This window comes from Onychomys torridus, chromosome 14 (assembly GCF_903995425.1).
Source record: "Onychomys torridus chromosome 14, mOncTor1.1, whole genome shotgun sequence".
NCBI classification, from domain to species: domain Eukaryota; kingdom Metazoa; phylum Chordata; class Mammalia; order Rodentia; family Cricetidae; genus Onychomys; species Onychomys torridus.
The window spans coordinates 42,826,802-42,850,615 of NC_050456.1; the positions used below are offsets into that span (position 1 = coordinate 42,826,802).

Genomic DNA, 23,814 nt, shown 5'->3' on the forward strand with positions numbered 1-23,814 from the left:
TTTTCTCAGTCTCTTGTGAGTTATAGTTGTACCATTTCATAGCATGCATGCTTTGCGTGATAGCACTGTATAGTGTGTGCTGTGTGTGGCATGCAACCTTACTGCCTTCCTCCTTTGTGGATTTTGTTTTCATACTTTGTCAACCCCATGATATATTATCCTTGCTCTTTAGTCAATCATTTTTTTTTAAAGATTAAAATTAAAAGTATCTTTTTAAAACTGTTTGTCCACTTATTTACCATATCTATTGTCATTCATTTTCAATCAGCTCTGAAATTCAATTCTTTTTTGTATTGTGTGTGTACATGTGAGTGCATGTGTGTGTATGTATGCATGTGTGTGTGTGCATGTATACCATAGCATGCATGTAGCAGTCAGAAGACAACTTGAAAGAGTCACATCTCTCTCTGCCATATGGGTCTTGGGGATCAAACTCAGGTTGTTGTGAGTAGGTGCCTTGACCCATTAAGCAGTCTTGCCAACCCCTTTCTTCTCTCTTGCTTTTATCTTTTTGCCTTCTGTCTTTCTTTACCACTTCTTTTTTTTTTTTTTTTTTAAAGATTGATTGATTTATTATGTATACAGAAGAGGGCACCAGATCTCATTACAGATGGTTGTGAGCCACCATGTGGTTGCTGGGAATTGAACTCAGGACCTCTGGAAGAGCAGTTGGTGCTCTTAACCTCTGAGCCATCTCTCCAGCCCCTCTTTACCACTTCTTAAAGTAGGTCTCTTGAATTCTATTTCTATTATATACAAAACTCTATTTTCCTGCTTGAAGGATATTGTCTGTCAATGTGGAATTCAGGACTGGTCCTCTCATTTACATATGCCATTTCATTCTGTCTAGTTTCCTTTGCTTCTGGGAAAATCAATTTATATTTATAGTATTGTTTTGTGGCACTTAATGTGTTTGTGCTTTTTATTGATCTTGTAATTCTCAATCATCTGTTTTCCTTTTTTTTTTATTTAGTTAACTATGATGCTGATTTGTAATCTGTATATTTTTTCCCAGTAAATTTGAGAGACCCTAAACCATTGTTTTTCAAATATTTTTCTTCCATATTTTTGCCTTTTATTTATTTGCTTTTGACCCTAGACAAACATATTTTGGACTGTTTGGTGTACTAGGGACTTGTTCACTCTCTCCAGATGTTTGTGTTCTGCTGACTGGTTTCTTTCTGCTGTGGTTCTTTGCACTATTATCACTTCTGCTCGGCCGTGAAACCAACCCAGTGGCATTTCAAAATAATCCCAGAGACTGTTTGCAATTTCAGAACATTTACATATATTTATTATTGTTCAGTTCTTTTATTAAATTTTACATCCTGCATATTCTTTGTGGTCATTTCCCCCTTTGATTGTTTGGAAGATTCTGTCTCTGACATCCACTTCTGGGTAATCCTGGGATTAGTCCCACTGACTTATTTCTCTGCCTTGGATGCAGACTTTCCTTGTTTTTCTCTAAGTCTAGTAATTTCTGGCTGTGCACCGGGCATTGTGGGTGAAATGTGAAGTCATAGGAATCTTTCACCTTCCTTGAGGCAGGGTTGCTTTTCTCCAATTCAGACGACAGCTGTTTCCTTTCGTCTTATGAAGTGTTAGTTTTACGTCTCCTCAGATGGACTGTTTCCTTCTTACTTCTGGTCTCACTTCTAGGGCCAACCTACAGAGTTTGGTGGCAAGACTGAGGTGGTTGACAACGCCTCTAACTTGACCTGATTTTAACTCCTGCCTCAGTTTCCCTTACAGTGGTCAGCATCTGGCACATCTGTCCATCTCCTCCAGCCTCCTATTTTAGGGTGTTGAGATTCTCCCCCATACAAAAATATTTCAGTTTTTTTCTTTTTAGTCAAAGGTGGCATTAGGTTCACATGTAGATATCAGGGTTCCTTTCCCATGGTTCCCTCCATTTTGGGGGCCTCCCCTGCTTCTTTCCAGCTGCTCTGATTGCCTTGAACTCTGTCCTCTGATCTCTCAAGACAGAAGGCCCCTGACAGAGTCCTAATGCCCTGTGCCTCCCAGATGTGGGAGTACTTTTAGCGAAAAACTGTAGCTATGTGCTTCACACAGCCAAGAAGCCTTCTTGAAAAACAAATCCAGTTCTTGCTTGCTTTTGCTCCAAGTGTACAACTAATTTGTTTAAATTTCCTTTTTTTTTTTTTTTTTGGTCACAGACTGACACTTATACTTACTTTTTTACATGTAAGAGTCACCCTAGTATTATCGGAACTGAAATAATATTATAACTTACTTGTTTTGAGTGTAGTGCTTTCTGAATTACTCATTTTAGTGAAAGATAGTTTGCCTGCCTCATTCCTATTTAACTCTTACAAGAGTCATTTCTTTGTTCCTCTGTGAGAGAGAATTGTTGACATATCTCATGGAAGGTCTGGGGCTCCAAAACAGGACAGGACGACTAGACCCCGACCCTCCCTTCTCACTAACAAGCTGTTTAACTCTCAGAAGCAATTCCATGCCTATAGGGTTGCACTCTGCAGAATCAAAGACTTGAGTCGTAACAGTGCTTTCACATTCACCTGAGGGAGAAAGAAACAGAAAAGATAAACCATATCAAAACAAAATAATCCCAGAGCGTTCAGGACATAGACTTGGACTTCCCTGGTGCATCAGCCGGCCAGCACTCTTACTTCCATAGAGCTCCTGGATTTCTTTGAAGAACTCTTGATCTTCACAGAGCTTGGTCTGAAAGCCATCGAGATCAGATGGTTTATAAATCCTTTCCTGGCACGAGTCCAGGAATGCCTGCGACATGCTCTTAGAAAGGGGACCTTTCCCATAGGATTTGAGAGTGTCACGTCTGACCTCCCTCCCACTGCCTCTTCATTTTCACCCAATTCTTGTCTTCATTTCTGTCCTTTTCCAGTCACTGTGGGGAGATAGTCTCTGTGAGTATTTGAGGAACTGTCTATCAAAGGGACCTTCCTGTAGTTATAGTTACAGGTGGCACCAGGCGCTGCTCCACACAGCCCACGCCCACCTGTCTCCACTCTCAGCCTTAGGTAAGATGTGAGCAATGCTTGCCTCCACCTAATTGCTCTCATGTGGGTGGAAGGAATTAATAAGCTTGGAACTGCAGTTATCTTTTACAATTTTCCTCCATCTGTAAAACAGAGCAGACATGCTCAAGGAATCCTACCTTGGCATCGCCAGTTGGGCGGATTTTTTTTCCCTCTTCAAATTTTCTTTTCCCTTAAAGAAGCAACAAAAAGAGCAGGTGTTGGGCACTGCCCACTTCCAGTCAGTGCTGCTAATTCCCACAGAGCACTCCACCTCCAGGCTTGGAGAAAGGATTGCAAGGTAAGGTGAGAAACACACCCCACACGATCATTTTCATCTCCTACTCTCCTAGCCCTTGATTCTTCTACTGTTTTCCTCCAACAAGCCTGATGGCGAACTTCCCAGTCAGACCCCGAGAGACAACAGGCACATTTATTCCTTTGCATGTAACTGACATTCCATGTCAGGGGGTTGACACACAGGACAAGCACATGATGGGAGTTGTAGGAATAATAGTTAACATTTGAGCATGCCCCGTGCCAAGCACAGGCTAAGTACAAATGCCCTGCTTATCTCAGCTTTCTCAACAGCTTTTAGAAACAAGGCTTGTCAGTGCGAGGACACTGCTGGCCCTGATGCTAAGACCACAGACTTCTCAATGGGAGCCCTCGGGTTCAAATTCTGGCAGCTTCATTCATGATCTTCTTGCACATCTAGCCTTGGCTGGTGCTGCATCCAGCAGTTTATGTTGTACCGAACACTTCCCCTCTTGTCTCTCCAACCTGGAATATGAAAGCAGAATTTCTCTTGCTCCTTATTAAACTAGAAAGAAAAACTCACTGAAAATTGGAGTGAGGGGCATTCTGCATCTGCTGCAGTAGGGACTAAGCATTGACGGGTCATTGCCAGGTAGACTCTCTGAGTCTGTCAGTTCATGAACTCCTGCAGTACCAGAAGTCCTCAGTTGTAGCCTGGTAGTGTGTAAATAAAGGGGGGTGGTGGTAAAGCTAAGTGGTCATGCATTCAAAGGATGGCGAAAGACTGACTTCTCTTTCTTGGAAGGTGTTTTTATGCTATTGCTACAATTCCTTCCAAAGGGGAGATAGAAACGTGTCCACCCCTCTTTCCAAGGTCCCAAAGACAAACCAAGGCACAGTTACAACCAAGTTTACTCCAGGAACCAATGAGTGTATTGGGCTTCCTCACAGAGCATGGGGGGAGGGGCTGCTTCCAGGAGGCAGCTGCTTCCCCTGAGAAGGCTGCACTGGGAAGTCTTTACTGAGCAGGGGTGAAGGATTTCACACAGTTGTATAGGTTGAGGCCTCTCCTCTCCTTCTTTTCCACTATATTCTCTAGCCCCTCCCCCAGGCCATGTGTGGAACCCTCCCTGAGGCAACTGCCACATGCAGTTAAGGTAGCATTTCATGTAATTTGTTGGGATAGGTGTCTGGACACTCAGGCAAGGGCCCGGTTACTCTTTCTGCTGCCCCCTCCCCTTTTGTTGCTGTTGGTTGTGTTTTGAGACAGGGTTTCTCTGTGTAGCTTTGCACCTTTCCTGGAACTCACATGGTAGCCCAGGCTGGCCTCGAATTCACAGAGATCCGCCTGGCTCTGCCTCCCAAGTGCTGGGATTAAAGGCGTGCGCCACCGCCGCCCGGCCTGCTGCCCCTTTTTATGAGGGAAGGTCAATGATTGACAAACCCCACCATAAGGATCTTTGGTGAGTGGGCTCAGCTGAACTCCCAAAGATGATGGTAGTTTGGCTGAGAGGACAGTCCTCTGTGGCAGCTGTCAGAGATCTCTCTGCATTCTGACTGGATGAGACAAACAGAACTTCAGTTTGAAGATGAATACATATCAAAGTAATTTATCTACACCTAAGATAATTATGGAGTATTTTTTCCCCTGTCACATTGGCAGGCTAATTGCTAAAGGAGTCAAGATTTTAGTAAAAAACCTACCTCTGTACTATTTTCAGATCTCTATCTCGAAAGGAATTTGAACTTGAAATTTCACATGGTGCTTCACCACATACTGCCTTTTCTTTGAAATAAGTGTCATAATTTAGCCGAGATTGATTTTTCAGAGATTGAATTAAATGAAACCCAGACCAGCTATTTAGTTGTTGACATAGTTTTATTTCAAGGGAGGTAAATGAATCAATCAAGCAGTTAATATCCAAAATTTGAATTTCGGGGTGGAGGGAGGGGAGGGACCATCAGCAATAGAGGCTGGAGAGTTGCATGGCCATGCAGTTCATTGCAAACACTGGAGAACTAGAATTGATCCTGGCTTGGGCTGACTGTGAGCTGATGACTTTCCCTCTTTAAATGGGAAAGAGATGTTCACAAGAGTCCTTTCTAGCTCAAACTACGTGATTTCATTTTCCTAGTGAGAATGAACACTTTACACAAGATTTTAAAGACTGATTTTTTTTTTTCCTTAAAGAATTACGAACTTTGGAGCAAGACAGCTTGGGCTTGAATCTTGATTCCCTACTTAAAACTGTTCCTGACTGACACTAAGCCTTAGATGCTCATTAACCAAATGGGCATGTCAACAATAATGACTTCATTGGGTTGTTGTGTGGAGTAAAGAAGTGAATATCCTGTCAAGTGCTAAAGGAATGCTTCGATCCTTGTCTTAGTCAGAGTTTTATTGCTGTGAAGAGACAACATGATTATGGCCACTCTTATGAAAGAAAACATTGAATTAGGGCTGGCTCACAGTTCAGAGGCTTAGTCTATATTGTCATGGTGGGAAGCATGCAGGCATGCAGACAGACATGGTGCTGGAGAGGAACTGAAAGTTCGGCATCTTGGCAGGCAGCAGGAAGAGAGGAAGACGCTGGGCCTGGCTTGAGCATTTGAAACCTCAAAGCCTACCTCCAGTGACACATTTCCTCCAGCAAGGCCATGCCTCCCAATCATGTCACTCTATGGTGACCAAGCAGTCACATCTATGAGCCTATAGAGGCCCTTCCTATTCAAACCACCACAACCCTGCTGAAGGCTGAATATGGGATTGCTTGTGTCACTTAAATGGTGTCACTGCCACTGACCAATGACATTCAGGAGTGAGTGCAGGTTTCCTTTTTAGGCCAAGAATGCTTTGAGATCCATGGGAAATGAGGCTTAGAATAGCAGGTGCAGTTATATTTAAATCAGATGCAGAGTGACAGGCCAGTTATCCTGCAGCCTGCCCACACTCCTGTGGACCAGCTGCCCTTCTCGCTGCTCTTCCCTTTCATCTAGCAAAGGGAGAACAGAATTTGGGCAGATTTAAGGCTAACTGGCAAAGCTTCTTCTCTCTTCACTCAAAGAGTTGTCTAGACATGGCTCTATTTCCCAATGTGATGACATTCGATGATATGAAAAATGCTTAAGAATAGAGGTTCTGTGTTCAAGTTCCAGCTTTGTTACTTTCCTGACTGTTTTCTTACCTGACTTACTGTTTTTGTCATTGTTTATCTGTTCAATGAGAATAAAAATAGTCTATGATGAGTAAATGTAATATACAAAGTCCCAAGAAGATTGGATCCTGAAGATATGGTAGATGTAATAGTTACTATGTGATTATTAAATTAAAGAGAAGCCTGGCTCTGTAGATTGTCAGTGACTTACTGGGGACAATATAAGGAATATGTGTGCATATATTTTAACTATCATTAATAATTGTCTAGGTAGAGAAAGATCCTACATTGGCACATGTATCTGAAATGAATGACTTGTGGCTATTTAAAATTTAAAAACTGGTCTAAGTGTACAAATGGTATCACAGAGTTGGGAAGAGTGCTAATAAGTCAACCACCCCTCCCATATGTCCTCTTGGCTACCTCCTCGGTTCTTAGGTGGTACTGTACTCTAAGATGGAGGGAATTTAATTGTATCCCTGCTGATTTTTGGCTCTCTCCTTTATGTAATGATCCATACCATACCCAGAATACTAAGCCCAATACATGTAGGCATGAAGAGACTTCATTGTAGGGCTATCTGTACAGCTTGTTGAAGTATTTAACGAGAGACATAGTTTCTCTGGACCTTTTTTTTCTGGTCCTAACATGGGGCTATAAAGAGCTAGTAACATTGAGGTGAAATAAGTATGTTCTCTTGTTCATGGATCAGATGCTCCATGGAGGAACAGACAGAATATTGATGCCCATCAGGCAGCAGTGATGGACCTGGAGGAGTTCAGTGCTTGTAAAAAACACTGGGGGAATGATGGAGACATTAAAAATGGCCCCAAACAAAGCACACAGGACCTGAGAGGTGAAGGGACTGTTAGCTGTACAGTAGCAGCTAACATGTTCAAGCATTGTAAGGACCCCCCCCTTACCACACACACACCCATAACTCTGCAACTCTGGGCTCTGGGCCTCTAGGTCAGCCTGTTTTGACTCAAATAGGGGTCTGTGCCCTTTAGTGGTAGCAAGGCTGCAGCCATTGCTGGACTCCTATCTAACTTACCCCTATCCTTCCTTCTCCCCTGCTTCCCATCATCTTGTCTCTTCCATCCTCTCTTCTCCTTCCTTCTATTCTCTCCCAAGATAGGGTCCCAAGAAACAGTAATTCCCCCATATTGTAGGAATGGCATTGATAAGGTTAAAAAACAACAGTAGCAGCAGCAACAACAACAACAACAACACCCACACAGGAATGATATTAAAGCTCATGGAAAGAGCCCCTAGCCTGATTTAAGGGGTAAAGGAAGGATGTTCTGAAAGATATGATATTGAGACAGAAACCTCAAAAATGAGCTGCATTCTTAATTAGTCTAGATGGGAGGCTGGGTATGAGCATTCAGTAACAGAAAACAGTATACAAAGGTGTGTGTGGGTGTCCAGGCTTGGGATAACACTGGGTATTCACCAAATGCTCAATATTTAACAGGCGTTTGTACCTAGCATGTAACCAGCATTGTTTTGCATAATAGAACATCAGTTAACTAGAGAAGTGATAGGCTTATCTTTATAGATGTTCTAGAGGAGAAGAGGGGATGGAGATGAGAGCTGGTCAAGGGAGGATGATCAGGGAAGCTTTTAGAATGAAAGGACAGTTGGTCTGAGACCTGGATGGGAAGGAGCCAGCATTATGAAAGTCCCTGGGAGGCAGAAGGAACATCAAAGGCAAAGAACTCAAGATCACAAGCATTCTTGGTATGCTGGAGAGATTGAAAGACTGTGTGTTTGCTGGTAGAAAAAATGCACAAATAATGTAAATGATGTCTCATATGCCAAAGAACAAGGAAGGGGGCCCTACTTCACTGTTGGTAGGAAGGTTGACTGGTGAAGCCATTGGAGCAGACAGTATGGAGGGTCCTACAGACATGTAAAGTGGAGCTGCTGTATGACCTAGCCATCCCTGTTCTGAGAACCCACTCACAGGAGGTAAAAACCATCTCATATAAAGATAACTGCATCCCATGTTCATTGGAGTGTAATGCTATGGAAACAGCCTAGTGTTTCTAAGTGAGAGATGGCTAAAAAATACATGTGCATGTATGTGTGTGTATACACATGTCTAAAAACTGTATTATACAGCCTTAAAATGGACTGGATTTTCCATTTGGCACAATGTGGATGGACCCAGAAAAATGTCAAATAAGCCAAGTGAAATAAGCCAGACACAGGAAGAAATATCTTGCATGATCCCACTTACATAGAAAATAAAAAAGGGAGTCCAATGTATAAAAACAGAGAAATAATTAGGCTTTCCAGAGTTGTGTGGGGGAGGAGATGGGGAAGTGTGGTTCAAAGGATCCAACACAGCAGATATGAAGACTAAAACACAGCCTTAGGGTCTAGTATGTTGTGTTGTACTGGAGATTTATATTACATAAGGAGATTGTAGTTTCTCTTGTCACATATTAAACAGGTAAGGATTTGAGAAAATAGGGCAGTTTTTCTCACTACAAAACTGAAACTGTTTCTCTCTCTTTTCCCCATAGTATCACCTAAACTTCAAATATACCCAGTGATATATATATATACAAGTGTATATGTATATACACACATATTTGTACATTATATGGTGTGGTTGCTCATGTGCATACCTGTGTGCTCATGTGGAGGCTTTGGGTTGATATCAGGTATCTTATTTTTATCATTCTGTGCCTTATTTTTTAGCAGGGCCTTTTAGTGAACCTGCAGCTTATGAATTGGCTAGACTTATTACCCAGTAAGCTCCAGGGATCTGCCTGTGTCCACTCCAGCAGTACTGAGGTTACAGGTGCAAGCTGACACACCCGGCTTTTTACATTGGTGTTAGGAGTTAGTCTTAGGTCCTCATGCATGTGTGGCAAACACACCAACCACTGAGCTATCTCTGCAGCCCCAGTAAAATACATGAAAAACAGTAATTTGGGTCGAGTAGAGAAACATTTCGAACACTTGTGATTCAAATGAGTGGAAACCCATACACACAGTGATCTCTCTTCAAAGCAGGGAAGCCTTTGGAAAATCCCAGCTGCAAATCTCTCTCCTCTGAAGTAGGGCTTGGCTCTGTGTGTTTTAATAAATGCAACAAGACAAAGTGTACCTTTTACAAAGAACTGCATATTGGGCAAATGTGCCTGTAACCGCTCTGCTTTTCCTGATATGGTTATATGCACCATCACCATCAACATCAGCAGGACCAATGGCCAGCATTGTGTCTCAGGATGGTCATTGTGCCAGTGTCTTATTGTTTTCTCCTGGGTACCAACCATCTCTCTTTCCTTACTCCATGTATTATCCCTTTGACCCAGATTTCTGTTTCAAGAGTGCTTTAAATCCTTTCTGTCTGGTTTGAGCTCGTTCCATCCAGGCTAAGGCCCCATGCTCTTTTCTCCTTTTCCCTGGTTTGTCTGTCTTGTGTTGTACCAAGAGCCACACAGGAGATTCCTGACTCTTGTTTATTCCCAGTTAACAGCCTTGGGGATGATGAAGAGCCATCCACATCTTCTGAGAGTGATGAAGATGTGGTCAAGCAGTTTGAGGTCTCTGTGTCCCGATCCCCAAGTTTTCGTACAGGAGCACCTGAGAAGGGAAAGACCACAGAGTCAAAGCCGAAAACAAAATGCAACCGTTTGCTGTCCATCATCCACCAAGAAGACAGCGCTGAAGTGTCGGCTTGTGAAGGTATCCATTGCAGCTTGTTTCTCCCTTATCTAGGCAAGGGATGGCTAATGGTGAGAATGCTGGTGAATAATTTAAATACTTATCCTTGCATCTAAGAGTCCAGGGAAGGAAAAGAGAACAAACCATGGAGCTGGTCAAAGAGTCCACAGAGAATAGTCTAGCATTTCAAAGTGCTTTGCAACTTCATGCTCAGAGTCCCGAAGAGAGAGAGATGCTGGACCAGGGAAGAGTCTGGGAAATGTAGTTGATAAAAGACTAGAGAAAGTGTGCACCATCCAGCTTCATCTCTGCTCACGGTGATCTGTGCTCTCCAGTCTTCTTTTTCGCTCTGGGGGTGTGTGGCAGCCACAGCAATGGGGACATCATGTTCATCTTCCATGTTGTGAACCCGAGACAGAGGGACTGAGAAACGGTAAAAGAGAGATTTTGATTTGGTGATGAGAACAGGACAAGTAGGAAAAGAACAAAGGCTCAACTAGCCAACAGGACCCTGTTTGGGGGGCAGGGAAAGCTTGCTATTTGTCACGCAGTTAGACTTATTGACACAACCCAACATGACCTATTTTAACAAACCACAACATAAGTGGCTGCGGACCCTCCACCCTCCCTCCCCGACTTTCCCCTGTCCCCCAGTGTTCCACTTTGCATTCTTTTCTTTCCACCAAGTGGGCAAATGCTGGCTAATGAAAGTTAACAGTAGTCGATTCCCTGGGAGTAGCTTGTTTAATTCTAAAGCTAATGGCCCCATTTCCCAGAAGCCTGGGCGTCTCGGGTCTGATTTATATAAATGGCCAAGGCTCTGAGAATGGAGCCAGCCACCCTGCCTTACCTTCCTGGAACACACAGTAACTTATTCTTGTCAGAACTAGTAATTCTGATTTTTTGACAGGTAGTGATAGAAAAGATAAAATTCTGTCTGTTGGACAGAGGACAAACTCTACCACATTGAATGAATTCCTGTAAATTCTGAAGAAAATCCAAAGAGTTTTATAGAAATAGCGGCATGCTAAATTTGAGGCCATCAAAGCTGTGGGAAGATTAATGTTTACATTGCTTACTTTTCCTACCATTTCTCTTCATTCATCATTCTACCAGTGGAATTATTTAAAGATAAAGAATAAATTTTTCTTTATAGTTTGTCTACTTTCTATTTAGGTATTTTATTTTACTTAGATTCAGTTGAATTATAGACAGTTCTTCCTGTTTTAAAATGTACTAATGTGCTGGACAGTAAAATTAAATGTTCCATATCCAAGTGAAATCTTCATTTGCAGTGAGCTGCAGGTAGTTTACCCTATGCTCCCCTTAAGTGAGACCATGGCTGATTCCTTGTGAACTCACCAGCAGTGTATTCCAAACCATGGTTTCCCCCCTAGGCACCTGACTTAGTGTTGCTTCATACTCTTGTCAATGCACTCTTTCATTAAATAATTAATTTATTCTTTGAGAATTTCATAATTGTGTACAATATATTTTGGCCATATCCACCCCCATCTCCTCTGCTCCCACTGCTCCCTCAGCTTCATATACTTTTTTTTTTCTTTCAAACCAACTGAGTCCAATTAGCGCTGCTCACATGAACATTCACTGGAGCATGGGCAATGTATAGTGGCTACAATCTCAATGAGCAGTGACTCCCCTTCCACCAGCAGCCATCATCTACAGTAGCCCCTTAACTAGGTAGGAATGAACCCTCCCAAACCCCTTCCCTATCCATGCTACAATGTTGACTGGCTCAATCTTGTCCGGGTCACGTGCAGGTAACCTCTGGTGCTCTGAGTGCTTGAGTACAATGGCCAGAAGACAGCATTTTACAGCACTCTTCCTCATTAAATTCTTTCTGACTCCTCGTTTGCAATGTTTCATTGACCTCCTCCTGTACTTATCTTCCTCCCTCTTCCATAAGGAGCCCCTCTTCCCCATCTCCCCTATCAGATCATCACGTGTATCCTGCCTTTCCCCTTTAACTTCTTCACACCTTCTCCTGTATTTACCTGCCTTCCATGCCCTAAGCCCCCTCTTTACCCATTTTCCTGATTAGATCACTTGTGCTCTGCTATTCCCCTCTGTATTGCTTCCCCACACCCCATTTCCTATCAATGGTCCCATTTTTCTTTCCTGGTTTCTGTAGTTACTACTATACAATAGTGTATAGTGTATAGCATACTATTATATGCTCATATCTCAAGATTTGGAGCTAGGAGCCTCCAATAGAAGAGAACATACAGTATTTGTCTTTCTGGGTCTAGGTTACCTCATTCAATAGTATCTTTTCTACTTCCATCCATTTATCTGTAAAGTTCAAATTTTCTTTTTTTCTTATAATGGAAGGCTTGAGTTCCAGGCAGAGTATGAGCCATAGCATAATTTTTGACTTGTGGTTGGTTTTATTTTTTATTTTTTTCTTTGTTTCAAGCAATAACCTTGAAGCTAATTAGGAATAGCTGCTCCTTATCAGCATATCTAACTGCAGCCCTTGGGCTACATGTGGCTCAGGAGAGCTATAAATGTGGCCCAAATGCAAAACAATTAACTTATTTAAGACATTGAGACTTGAAAGTATTCATAATACTATTGTGGACTTTTTGAGTGTGAACTTTTTAGATGCTAACAATGTCAAAAGGTTGAGTATACTCACTGAGATGTTTTATAAAAGTTAGATATCATCCTCATATTATTTTTAAAAAAAACCCATAGTCCCGGTCAGTGTCTGTAGCCAGTTCTGTTTGGAGTGATAGACCAACCAGAGAAATAGGACTAGGAACACACACACACACACACACACACACACACACACACACACACACACAGTATATATATATATATATATATGGATTTCAAGAGATTTATTGCAGAGAATTAGATGATCTGATCATGCTGGGTAGATACAGCAGTTTCCAGCTCTGCCCTCCCTGGAGCAGGCTGTGAGGGGGTCTGTGCAAGCTCTCAACTATGAGCTGGAACTTCCATTCTTAGATGCAATTACTTCTTCAGGGTAGCCTCAGCTCTCTTCCAGCCTTTCAACTGATTGAGAACCTCAATCACACCTGCAAAGTAGTGTCACATGAATTCCTATTAGTATTTGAATAATCAGCATCCATAACCCAGCTAAGATATCACGCAGGTGGACCACTGTGGATAGTAAGTGGTAATCTTAACATAGGGCTAGATATAGAGCATGGAGGACAGTAATTGGGTAATAGAGTTTTCCATTGAAGTAGCCCATACACTAAACAACTTGAATACTTTATCTGATCACATAAATATATTTGATGTGACATGATTATGTCATACAATTTCTAAGAAGCCAGGGTCTATTTCTCTGACAATAGGCTGTTACCTTTGCATATGTGTTTAAGATGGTGTGAGCTCTGTCATTTATAGGCCAGGGGACCTTTCTGTCATACAGAAGGTGATCTATCACTTCCTTTCCTTCTTGCTGCTACTTGACACGTAGCCCAGGCTTGATGTTCTCATTCATCCCTTGCTTGTCTGTCATGGAAAATGCTTTGGTACATTAATATAGTTCTATTTTTTTCAGTTATGAATAACATTTCAAGGCTTAATGTAGCTGTTGAAAGTCCCACATTACTGATCTAGGTATTATCGCCATAGGAGTTAAAGTCATGAGACAATTTTATGGGATAATTTCTTGGCAAAGTTGGATTTTGTGCTGAAGCCCTGCTGGGTACTGCACACATTGATGGACGGCCCACTGTTTAATAGGACACCTCACTGTTCATGTATGTGAGGAATGGGTGTACTAATTAGAGACTGAGGAGAAAACCCTGCTTTCTTGTTGGAGGTATTTGCATGAGAACTTCCCCCCATTCTGTCTTTTTCTGTGGCATTTAAAAAAGTGTTTTTGCCAAACAACTGAAAGTATGAATGTAACATTTTTTTTTTTGTGTGTGTGTGGTATCCTGTGAAAGTGTTTCCAAGGAGCCTGGACTGAATATTTAAGAATAACACAACAGAACGAGGAATTTTTTCAATGACTGGTGTGGTTTTAAAAAATTATCAATCCAGAGTCCAAAGTTGTGCCAATTTGGTCTGCATGGATAGTATTCAAAAAGATATACATGAGAATAATATACATATATGTATATTATTCTCATGTGCATAAGTATATGTGTGTGTACATGTGTGTGGAGATTCGAGGCTGATGTTCAGAGTCTTTCTGATCTTTAGTCATGGAGACAGGACAGGGTCTCTCAGTCAAACTCAGAGTTTGCTAGTAATCTTAGTCTAGCCAGTCAACTTGTTCTGAGAATCCATCGTTTCTGCCACCTGGACACTGGAATCACAAATGTGCCATCATGCTCATCTAACATTTATGTGGGTTCTGGGTATTTGGACTCTAGTACTTTTGATTACATGACAAACACTTTAGCCCCTGAGTCATTTACAAGTCCCATGTTTTATATATGTATATGTATGTATATGTGTGTGTATATACACACACACAAACACACACACATATATATATATATTTATATATATATATATATTATATATATATATGTATATATATATATATATATACATATATATATATATATATAATATAAAGCTTGAATAAGTGTATCAGTCCTGTATACCCTAGTTACTTTCTGTCACCAAGATTCCACATCACTTCCCACTTGACTGCTCCAAGGATGTCATTGCATGACTACTTGGGAAAGTTATTCAAGAAATTTAGTGGAAATGTAGCAGCAGATACAGACTATGTATGTTTATGTCTTCTTGGAACATGTACTATAGCTGAAGTTTCTAGACTTGTCTGAGGAATTGCTAGGGCACTTAAGAGCTGAACTAGGGATGTCTCTTTGCCTGTCTTAAATAGGGTTTCTATCGTTGCAGGAAAACACCATGACAAAAAAATCAAGTTGGGGAGGAAAGAGTTTATTTGGCTTACATTTCCACATTGCTGTTCATCACCAAATGAAGTCAGGGCAGGAACTCAAACAGGGCAGGATCATGGAGGCAAGAGCTGATGCAGAGGCCATGGAGGGGTGCTGCTTACTGGTTTGCTTCCCATGGCTCGCTCAGCCTGCTTTCTTGTAGAACCCAGGATCATGAGCCCATGAGTGGCACCACCCACCACGGGCTGGGTCCTTCCCCATTAATCACTAGTTGAGAAAATGCCTGAGAGCTAGATATCACTGAGGCATTCCTCACCTGAGGCTCCTTCCTCTCTGATGACTCTAGCTTGTGTCAAGTTAACACAAAACCAGCCCCACTCACTCAAATCTGTGCCTCTCATTTTCTTTCATCCTAGTTTGGATCCCTAAGTCAGGACTGAAACTGTTGCTTGGGAGGAACCTGTCAGGTTCGCTTTGTCTGCTGACATGGAGGGGAATGAATGGGATGAATAGGATTGTGGGAGATCTGGGGGAGGAGAGGAAAGATGAGGAGAAGGATTGGGGGCAAAAGGAGAGAGAGTAAGAAAGAAAACTACCAAGGTTTTCATATGGGTACTGACATTGGACCTAGGTTCCTGTACTTACAAAGCAAGTGTTTTACCAACTCAGACATCCCAAGCCTTGTTTTAATACTTCTTACTTCTTAATAATATGAATATTAAGAATAGATATGCATGTTAAAAGGTTAAAACAAGTCCATTGGTGTTGATAACATTGAGGTGGTTCTAGAAACCAAACAAGGTGTGTGGAGAGCATGTGGTCTCCTCACTCTGTGCTCCTGTGTCTTCTACAGTTACCAGGTCACCCTCTGCTCAAAAGGCTTCAGAAGGGGAGAAAGGGGAGCAAGAGAAAGGCTGAGCCTGAAGGAGTCAGGGATAGTTCAAGGATTGATGGTCTCTGAGGGGGCAAGACAGAGAGGAGAGGAGAGAAATACCCGTAGAGATCAGAAGTGGATGATGAGATGGAATGCTGTGGAAATGGGTTTAATGGGTTGGAAGAATCAAGATCAGGCCAGGCAGGTGAGAATCTAATATTTATGGGGAAAGCCTGCTGCTGTCTGTCTGATAGAAACTATTTTACATCTCCAATGACACACTGATGGCTTCTTAAAAATATTTTTATGTAAGAAAGTAAGTGTTCAGAAAATATGAACATTTTCCAGGTTCATCATATTGTTCAGACTGGAAACCTCTGTGGCTCAAATATAGAAGCTTTTGCTTTTATCAAGATTTCAAGTTTTTTTTTTTTTGTTTTTTGTTTTTTAAGACATCTTCCCCTGTAGCCCAGGCTGGCCTCAAGCCCATGATCCTCCTGCCTCAGACACCTCAGTACTGGCATTACAGGTGATCTTTACTACCATATCAAGTTCCCACTGAAGCCTTTTGAGCAGAGAATAATGTGGTAAATGCAGAAGACAGAGGAGGAGCAGAGAGTGAGGAGACCATGTGTTCTGAATTTCACTTTATTTGCTTTCTAGAACCATCTCTAAAGTCTTGAGGTTATCAGCTCTATTGCATTTATTTTAACCTTTTAACACAAATATCCATTTTTTGGGTATTTTTTCAAGACAGGGTTTCTTTGTGTAGACCTGCCTGTCCTGGAACTTGCTCTGCGAACCAAGCTGGCCTCGAACTCAAAGATCCACCTACCTCAGCTTTCTGAGTGCTGGGATTAAAGGTGTGCACCACCACCATCTGGCATAAATATCCATTCTTTGTACTCATATTATTAAGAAGTAAGAAGTATTAAACCAGGGCTGGGGTTCATGTCAGAGTTCATAAAGTTGCTTTGTAAGAACAGGGAGCTATGCCCAAGGTCCAGTTCCTGCATAAAAAGTGTAGTGTGATCATGTGTGCTTGTAATCCTAAGAATGGGTCAGCCAGTGTAGCTGAACTGGTGATCTCTTGACCAATGAGAGACCCTGTCTTAAAAAAGGTAGATTGCATTCCTAAGAATGACACTTAATGTTATCCTTCCATTTCTACATGCAGGCCCACATATATGCATGTCTACCAATATACACAAACAGACATATACACACCCATACATATGCATGTCCACCAGTATACACAAACAGACATACACACATGCGTAAGATATTAAGCCTACTTTTATCTCATATAATGAGCTAGTACTCTTTTTGAGTATAGGGACAAAGTTTATCCATCACGTGGGTGATACTGTCTTTGCAGATGTTATTGTCATAAGTTTCGGTGCTGTGGTCTTGACTGTTGTGGTTACAACTGTGCAATTTCTCCACCTCAAAAGGTATGAAAATATATTTGAAATAGTTTTGTTTTTCTTGCAAATTTAGATTTGGATGGAACCAGCCAACTCAGTTGTTCTGGGGTTCTGTCTTATGAAGATCACGCCCTCTCTACCCTCTCACAGTCCCCCTGTGAGAGCAGAGACACCAGGCATCATGGGCCCTGTCATCAAGAGACTGGCATGGTCCAAAGCCTCAGTCATCCTTGTGCAGATGGCATCCTGGAAACGGAGACAGCTTTGACTAATCGGGGTTTTGAAGATGCCTATGCTACTCCCAGCTCCTCTATGTGGAGTGCAGAGGCAAGTTGTTTTCTTTCTTTCTTTTGGTCTTGGCAAGTTGTTTTCTATTCTTTGTTTTAGTCCCATGCCCTTTTTCATTTCCTTCCCTCTTCCTCCCTGGATGTCTCCTGAAAGAGGAGGTATTGCCTGGTCTTAAAAACCCTTCTGTTTGAACCAAATTTTTGTCTAGATGACCAAAGCCTCTGTGAGTAGCCATAAAAGAATCACAAATAAATCCTTTCAAAATGGAAGCAGGAGCAGAATGTGGTGGGAAAATGGAGAAGGGTTATCAGGGGAGACTCTTCACAGGGTTATTCTCATACCAAGGGCCTTTTAGACCTTTGGGGAGCTGGATTGCCTTCCTTCATGGAAAATTGGATTCTATTTTATTTCACCCCAGATCTTTAGCTATGATTGCTAAAATTAAAATTATCAGAGAATTTAACTAATGTGAAATGTTCATCAAAATGAAAGTACACATGAAATTATGATGAGGGTCTCGTTAGTGTTAGCTTTGAATCAAGATGAAGGTCTGGGAGGTGGCACAGCTACTCTGGCCATTGATGTTGCTTTTTGTAATAAACATTTGATGGAAGATGCAGCTTATGAATCTGTCTCCCAATTAAAGCTTGTCTATCCCATGTCAGAGGTAGAGCTAGTGGTGATAATGATGGCAGCCATGATGGGGAGGGATACCAGCCACTACAGTCCAGGGTTTTACAAACATTGCTTTGTCTCATAGGCATTTCTGATTGTTCATGAGCTCCACCCATTCTATAATGATTCCTTGATATTAAGATATATTAACTAATGGTGCCTAATGTCTAATTTGAAATCAATTTAGATGAAATTACTCATAAACATTCAATAGTCAATGATCATATGACTTTAGTACAACATGAGGAGCTAGAAGTATAGAATGAGTTTATTACTACAACCAGAGAAAATAAGTGGGGTGAATATCTTTAGAAGGACTCAGAGGTCACACTGGATACATGCTTAAAGAAATGCCAAAGAAAACTATAAAAAAAATCACGTTCCAAAGCCTTGCTGATTTCAAGTTAGTGGGGAGATTTAGGGCGTGTGTAAGAATGCCTGTGTACATGCATTTGCATGCATATTCTGTCGCTTCTATGAGGCTGTTTCTGCTGAGAACCAGAAATGGAAACTCAGATACCTGGTTTATGGTTTGTTAAAGTCAATCCTTGTCACACTGGTACCCAAAGCTACTAACTTCCATCAGTTTTGTTAAAAAGAAAAAAAAAAAAGACAGAAACAAAATGCTTTCCCATGGTGTCACTGCTCAGAGTCAAATCAAATCCCACACAATGTTTAAAAATATTCTCTTTGTCTCCCTCCCTGCAAAAACAAACCAGTACTATTTACCTGCCTGTTGATAACTCTGTCTCTCTGAGAACTGTGCCATTAGGTTTGGGCTTGCCTTCTCCATGTAACCTCCCATTTCCCTGCCTCCTGGTGCTTTAATAGATGACTTATGCTGAGGGTACTGAATGTTCCCAGGCTCCAAAAATACCCAGACAGCTCTGTGTGCACCATTCAACCTCCTATCTATTTTGAGACAAAAACTGTAATTTGGTGCCCCTACAGTAGAACCTGAGATCTAGCTCAGGCAGCTCCCGTAACTGACTGCTCTGCAGGCGTAACTTGCCTCTTAAGCATTGATTTATTTGTCTCTTAGCTGTGTTAAGAACCTTGTCTTCCCTGGTGTATCTGGCATCCAGAACATATTGTGGATCCATTTACTTTGGGCCGCAAGATGACATCAACACTATCTTACTAAAACAGGAAGGCTTTCAGTTTGACAGAAAATCTTTAAACTTATGGGGGGTTTTGACAGTTTGATGCAAGCATTTCCACCTTAAAGGGGAAAATCAGGACAGGGGGGCTCAAGGAATCATTTATTTTGTCTCAGAAGGAAAGCGCTCATGCAGTGTGACTACCTGCCATGATCATGGATTTTCCAGTTTCCCCTCAGCTGGCAAAGGCCATTGACTTTCTCCTGCAGATCTAGGGCTTGGTAGGGAAAACAATGGGAAGGTGCCTAGAAATTTCAAACACACAGAGAGCCAGGTGTCCCACTTTTCATCTCTGCTTTCCACTGATTAATTGGTTGGCCTTGAGAAGTTAATTAAAATCTGCCAAATGGGGATAAGAAGGAAGAGAGTTTTACCTTGCAGGAAGGTCAAACAGATTAGCAGTATTAACAGTACCCATACAAGGAGCTCCTTTGGTGGCCTGGTGATAGGTAATGTGTGTTGAAATAATTAATTGCTATGAAAATACAAACCCTCACAAATCTCTGTCTCAAATCCACCAAGGTAGAGGCTATGAAGCCCAGTTTTCATGAGCAACAGCTGGGATTGGCCCATTGGGAGCCCAGCTGCTGCCCAGAGCTGTGCTTTGCCCAGAGTTCTTAGAACATTTGCAGTAGAGCTCTGCCCAGGGCTCCTCAGAAGCCTGCAGGTGCAGCGAGCATTATAGCTAGCATGATGGATGTACAGGGAGATCCTTATAACCAGGGTATTTTTACCTTGGCATTGAAGTAGATGATAAAGGTAGCGACTCCTACCTAATACTAAGAGGAGAGACCTGAGAGGGGATGGATTTACAGGACTGCTGTCCAACTTCCATTTCGATAGCCTTCTGTCTTCATCCCACATGCCTAATACACACAGAAGCATCTGTAGCAAAAGGTTGGGCAGGAAGAAGTATGTCATGTGGCTTAACACAAGGTTTGGGGTTTTGACTATTCGATATTAGGTAAGATATGCTCTAAGGCTGCTGGGAGTAAGAATCTTGAATGATCCTGGCCTGGCTTGTGACCCTGGAATTGGAAGAGTATTAGTTACATAGCCAATTTTAGCTTTAGTTTCTTTTCTGATGAGATCAAGATGTTAAAATACTAGCTCATTAGGCAGATATAAGTATTAGAAAGCACAGTGTTTCCTAATTGGATTCCCTAGTAAGACAGAGCTGAAGGTGAAGGCTTTTGTTCCTTACCTTGTTATTGAGCGCATTCTCAGTGGATGAGGGAAGGAGGGAGGAAAGAAGACAGGTTATGGATGAGAATGTGCCATTGAGTTGGCCACCACTCAGTAAGACCAATTGCTTTATCCTGTGGGACATACTCCAAGAAATTACAACCTGCTCTCAGGTCATCCTGCCAATAGGAGAAAGCTTATTGCATGGGTATTAACAATGGCACATTCTGGCCTTTCTAAACATGGTGGGAAGCAGAATACTTTCTAAGCTTTGGTACCAATGGACCAATGATGAGATCTGAGCATTATATTTTATGAGCAGGAGGTAAGAGCTTACTGGGTTGTACCAGGCTGCAGCTTCTTAGCGTCCAGGCAGGTTGTGTCTATAGAGGAAAATGGAACAAAGTTTGAGGCCAAGGGGGAACTGAAGTGTGCAAGAGGTGCCTTTTATAGTCTATAACAGACTGGATGCTGTACCTGACATTAAGAACAACTTAAAAGATGCTAGCTATTATTATTCACATCTAGGCAAGCCATGCAGATGATCGAGAGTAGGCTAAAATAGATGGGAGTTTTAAGGGGAGACAGGAGCTTAAGAAAAGATTCTGCCTTGGTTTTTCAGTTTTCCTAACTCCTTGGAGACTTGCTTCTAATATTATATATACACTAGTCAGTTGTATTCAGAAGTCTCTATAGCAACAACTGCTATCACTTGAAACTAAGTGCCTCTGAATAGAAATGCTCATGCATGATTGCATGCACAGGGAGAGGATAGAAGAAGCTTCCCTTATTTTATAAGAAAGCTGAATTTTCTTGGCAGGCTAATTTGAATCTTAAAAGGGAAAGGCATTTATTAGATGTCTCCGATATGTCAAGTGCATAGCATCCCTATGTGGTGGGTATCATCCTTATTTTACTATTAAGGAAAAAATAATGGAAAGTATTAGGTAATTTGCCCAGTGTTATCGAGCTTATAAGTAGCAGACCTGGTTCTCAAGAAGATTTGACTGTACAGCACCATGTATTTTCCTATGACCGTGTGGGAAAGTTCCATTGGTGAATACACATATTGAAGTATTTTATTGTAATTTTTGAAGCAATCTCTGAATTAGCAACATCTCGAGGTCAAGTCAATAGGTAAAGAACTGATTTCCATCAAGGATGGGTTCACTATGACACCCTTTTAGTTATAGGTAAGACTCAGGCCCTCAGGGAAAAATTTAAAAATGTATCGACATAATTAATAATTTGTTGGTGTAGTGGTCATTACAGTAAATGGTGTTCAGTTTAGTTTTCCCAGTAAGGGCATCAACTCTGAGTAGCTACAAGTAAATTGATGTCCAAGGGTGACATTCCATAAAGAGAGAGGTATGCTTGAAAAGAGGTAGCTCCATACTAGTGTTGGTAAATATGGAGTCTGGTGTGAAGAAGGATTTTCATCTTTAATACAACCTCATAACCCTACTCTCTTAGGTAGGCATATACTACTGCACGCTTTTCAATTTGGCCAGGGCCCAAAAAACTAACCAGTGGTAGAGTTATGATTTTAATTCAGGATTTCTGGCTCCGGTAGTGCTTTCTGCTCACTGGCTGTGGTGAATGATCTCTTTAGTCTTTACTTTGAATGACCTCCTTAGCCTGGGCTTGCTGTGGCCAACATCCCTGGCAGACATCTCAGAAATACAGTCTCTGGCCCCAGCCCTTGACTTACTGAGAATCCTTGAATGACTCAGCTGGCCATTAGGGGAAAAGCTCAGCTGTTAGTCTTCTCTCTCAGGAAATTTGAAAACCCACTGAAAGATCAGTTGCGGGGAGACCCCATCTTGCCCCCATTGAGATTTTTGCCTGTGGGAAGGTTCTAATTTGCAGACAACAGTTCCAGGCTTAGCAGTTACTCCTGGGTACTCAAAAGTTGCCTGTTGGCATTTACATAGTTGATAGTTGACTTAATTAGAGATTTCATGTCTCAGCTGGTTTCAACCATAGTGGGCACTTGTACTTTTTTTGTGAGGCAGTGCACATTAATGCAACTTGAGAGATGTAAGCTTCATTTATTCGTTTAAAAAACTTTCTCAAAAATCTCACCCTATGCCAGGCACTGTGTCCTCCAAGAAGTCACAGTCTGATGAAAAGGGCTTAGCCCTCAGACCTTTCCTAACACAGAAGAAGGCCATGTGTTGGCCATCAGAAAGCTTGGGAGCCAAGGAAGCACCAAGGGGCAGTGACCTACCAACGTGCTACAAGTCACCATCATTTCCTGTTCTCACTACCCCCCTTCTGTTTGTAACAGGAGCAGGATGGGACCAGTCTGCAGGTGCCACCCAGGCTCTTGGAGCCTATCTCAAAATGCGGTTACCTAGAGATCATCTTTGAATATAGAGCTGCAACCCAGAAGCTCACTGTGACCATTGTGAGGGCACAGGGGCTTCCAGATAAGGACCGAAGTGGGGTCAACTCCTGGCAAGTTCATGTAGTGCTGCTGCCCAGTAAGAAGCAGAGGGGCAAGACGAACATCCAGAGAGGGCCCAATCCTGTCTTCAAGGAGAAGGTCACCTTCGCCAAGCTGGAGCCCAGGGATGTGGCTACCTGTGCTGTCCGGTTCCGCCTGTATGCTGCCCGTAAGATGACCCGAGAGAGGATGATGGGAGAGAAGCTGTTCTGTCTCAGCCACTTGCACCCAGAAGGGGAAATGAAAGTGACTCTGGTTCTGGAGCCAAGAAGTAATATAAGCGTGAGTATATTAAATGGTGCTGCCAATGATGCAGTGTGTTCAAAGACCGGGCATTGTCAGCCCTTGATTTACAACATTCAGCTTGTGAATTCATAGATGTTCCATTTGGCTCTCATCATTAATAAGCCATGATTTGCACTTCATGGACAGTGGGTCTCTATTTGCCCTTGATAGACAGTGGGTCTTTCAAGCCTGTCATCGTGATAACTTAATGGATATATTTTCCACCCATTTTAGGAAATCACAGTGGCGACATGCTACAGGGCATGGTAAGACCTGGAGAGGCTTTTGACTTAGTGGGTAAGCATTCCCACTCCTCCCATCCCCGGGATGCATTATGAAGATTCTCAGACATGGTACTTTTTTTTCCCCTTGAAATGAGAGTCTTACTACATAGCCCAGACTGGCTTCAAGCTTATTCTGTAACCCAGGATGCCCTCCAACTCATTATTCTCTTGCCTCATCTTCCCA

The 23,814-nt window shown here is 42.1% G+C and overlaps 1 protein-coding gene across 2 annotated transcripts in view; it reads left to right on the forward strand.

Annotated features, from left to right (window-relative positions):
- The window catches only part of Syt16 (synaptotagmin 16), a 259,361-nt gene that overhangs the window by 210,567 nt on the left and 24,980 nt on the right, over window positions 1–23,814 (forward strand). For both annotated transcript variants that reach the window (XM_036206626.1, XM_036206624.1), the window contains exons 3-5: window positions 9,923–10,138; window positions 17,378–17,631; window positions 22,903–23,343. In XM_036206626.1, coding sequence (XP_036062519.1) covers window positions 9,923–10,138; window positions 17,378–17,631; window positions 22,903–23,343 — 911 coding nt within the window. The remainder of the gene's footprint in view (window positions 1–9,922; window positions 10,139–17,377; window positions 17,632–22,902; window positions 23,344–23,814) is intronic.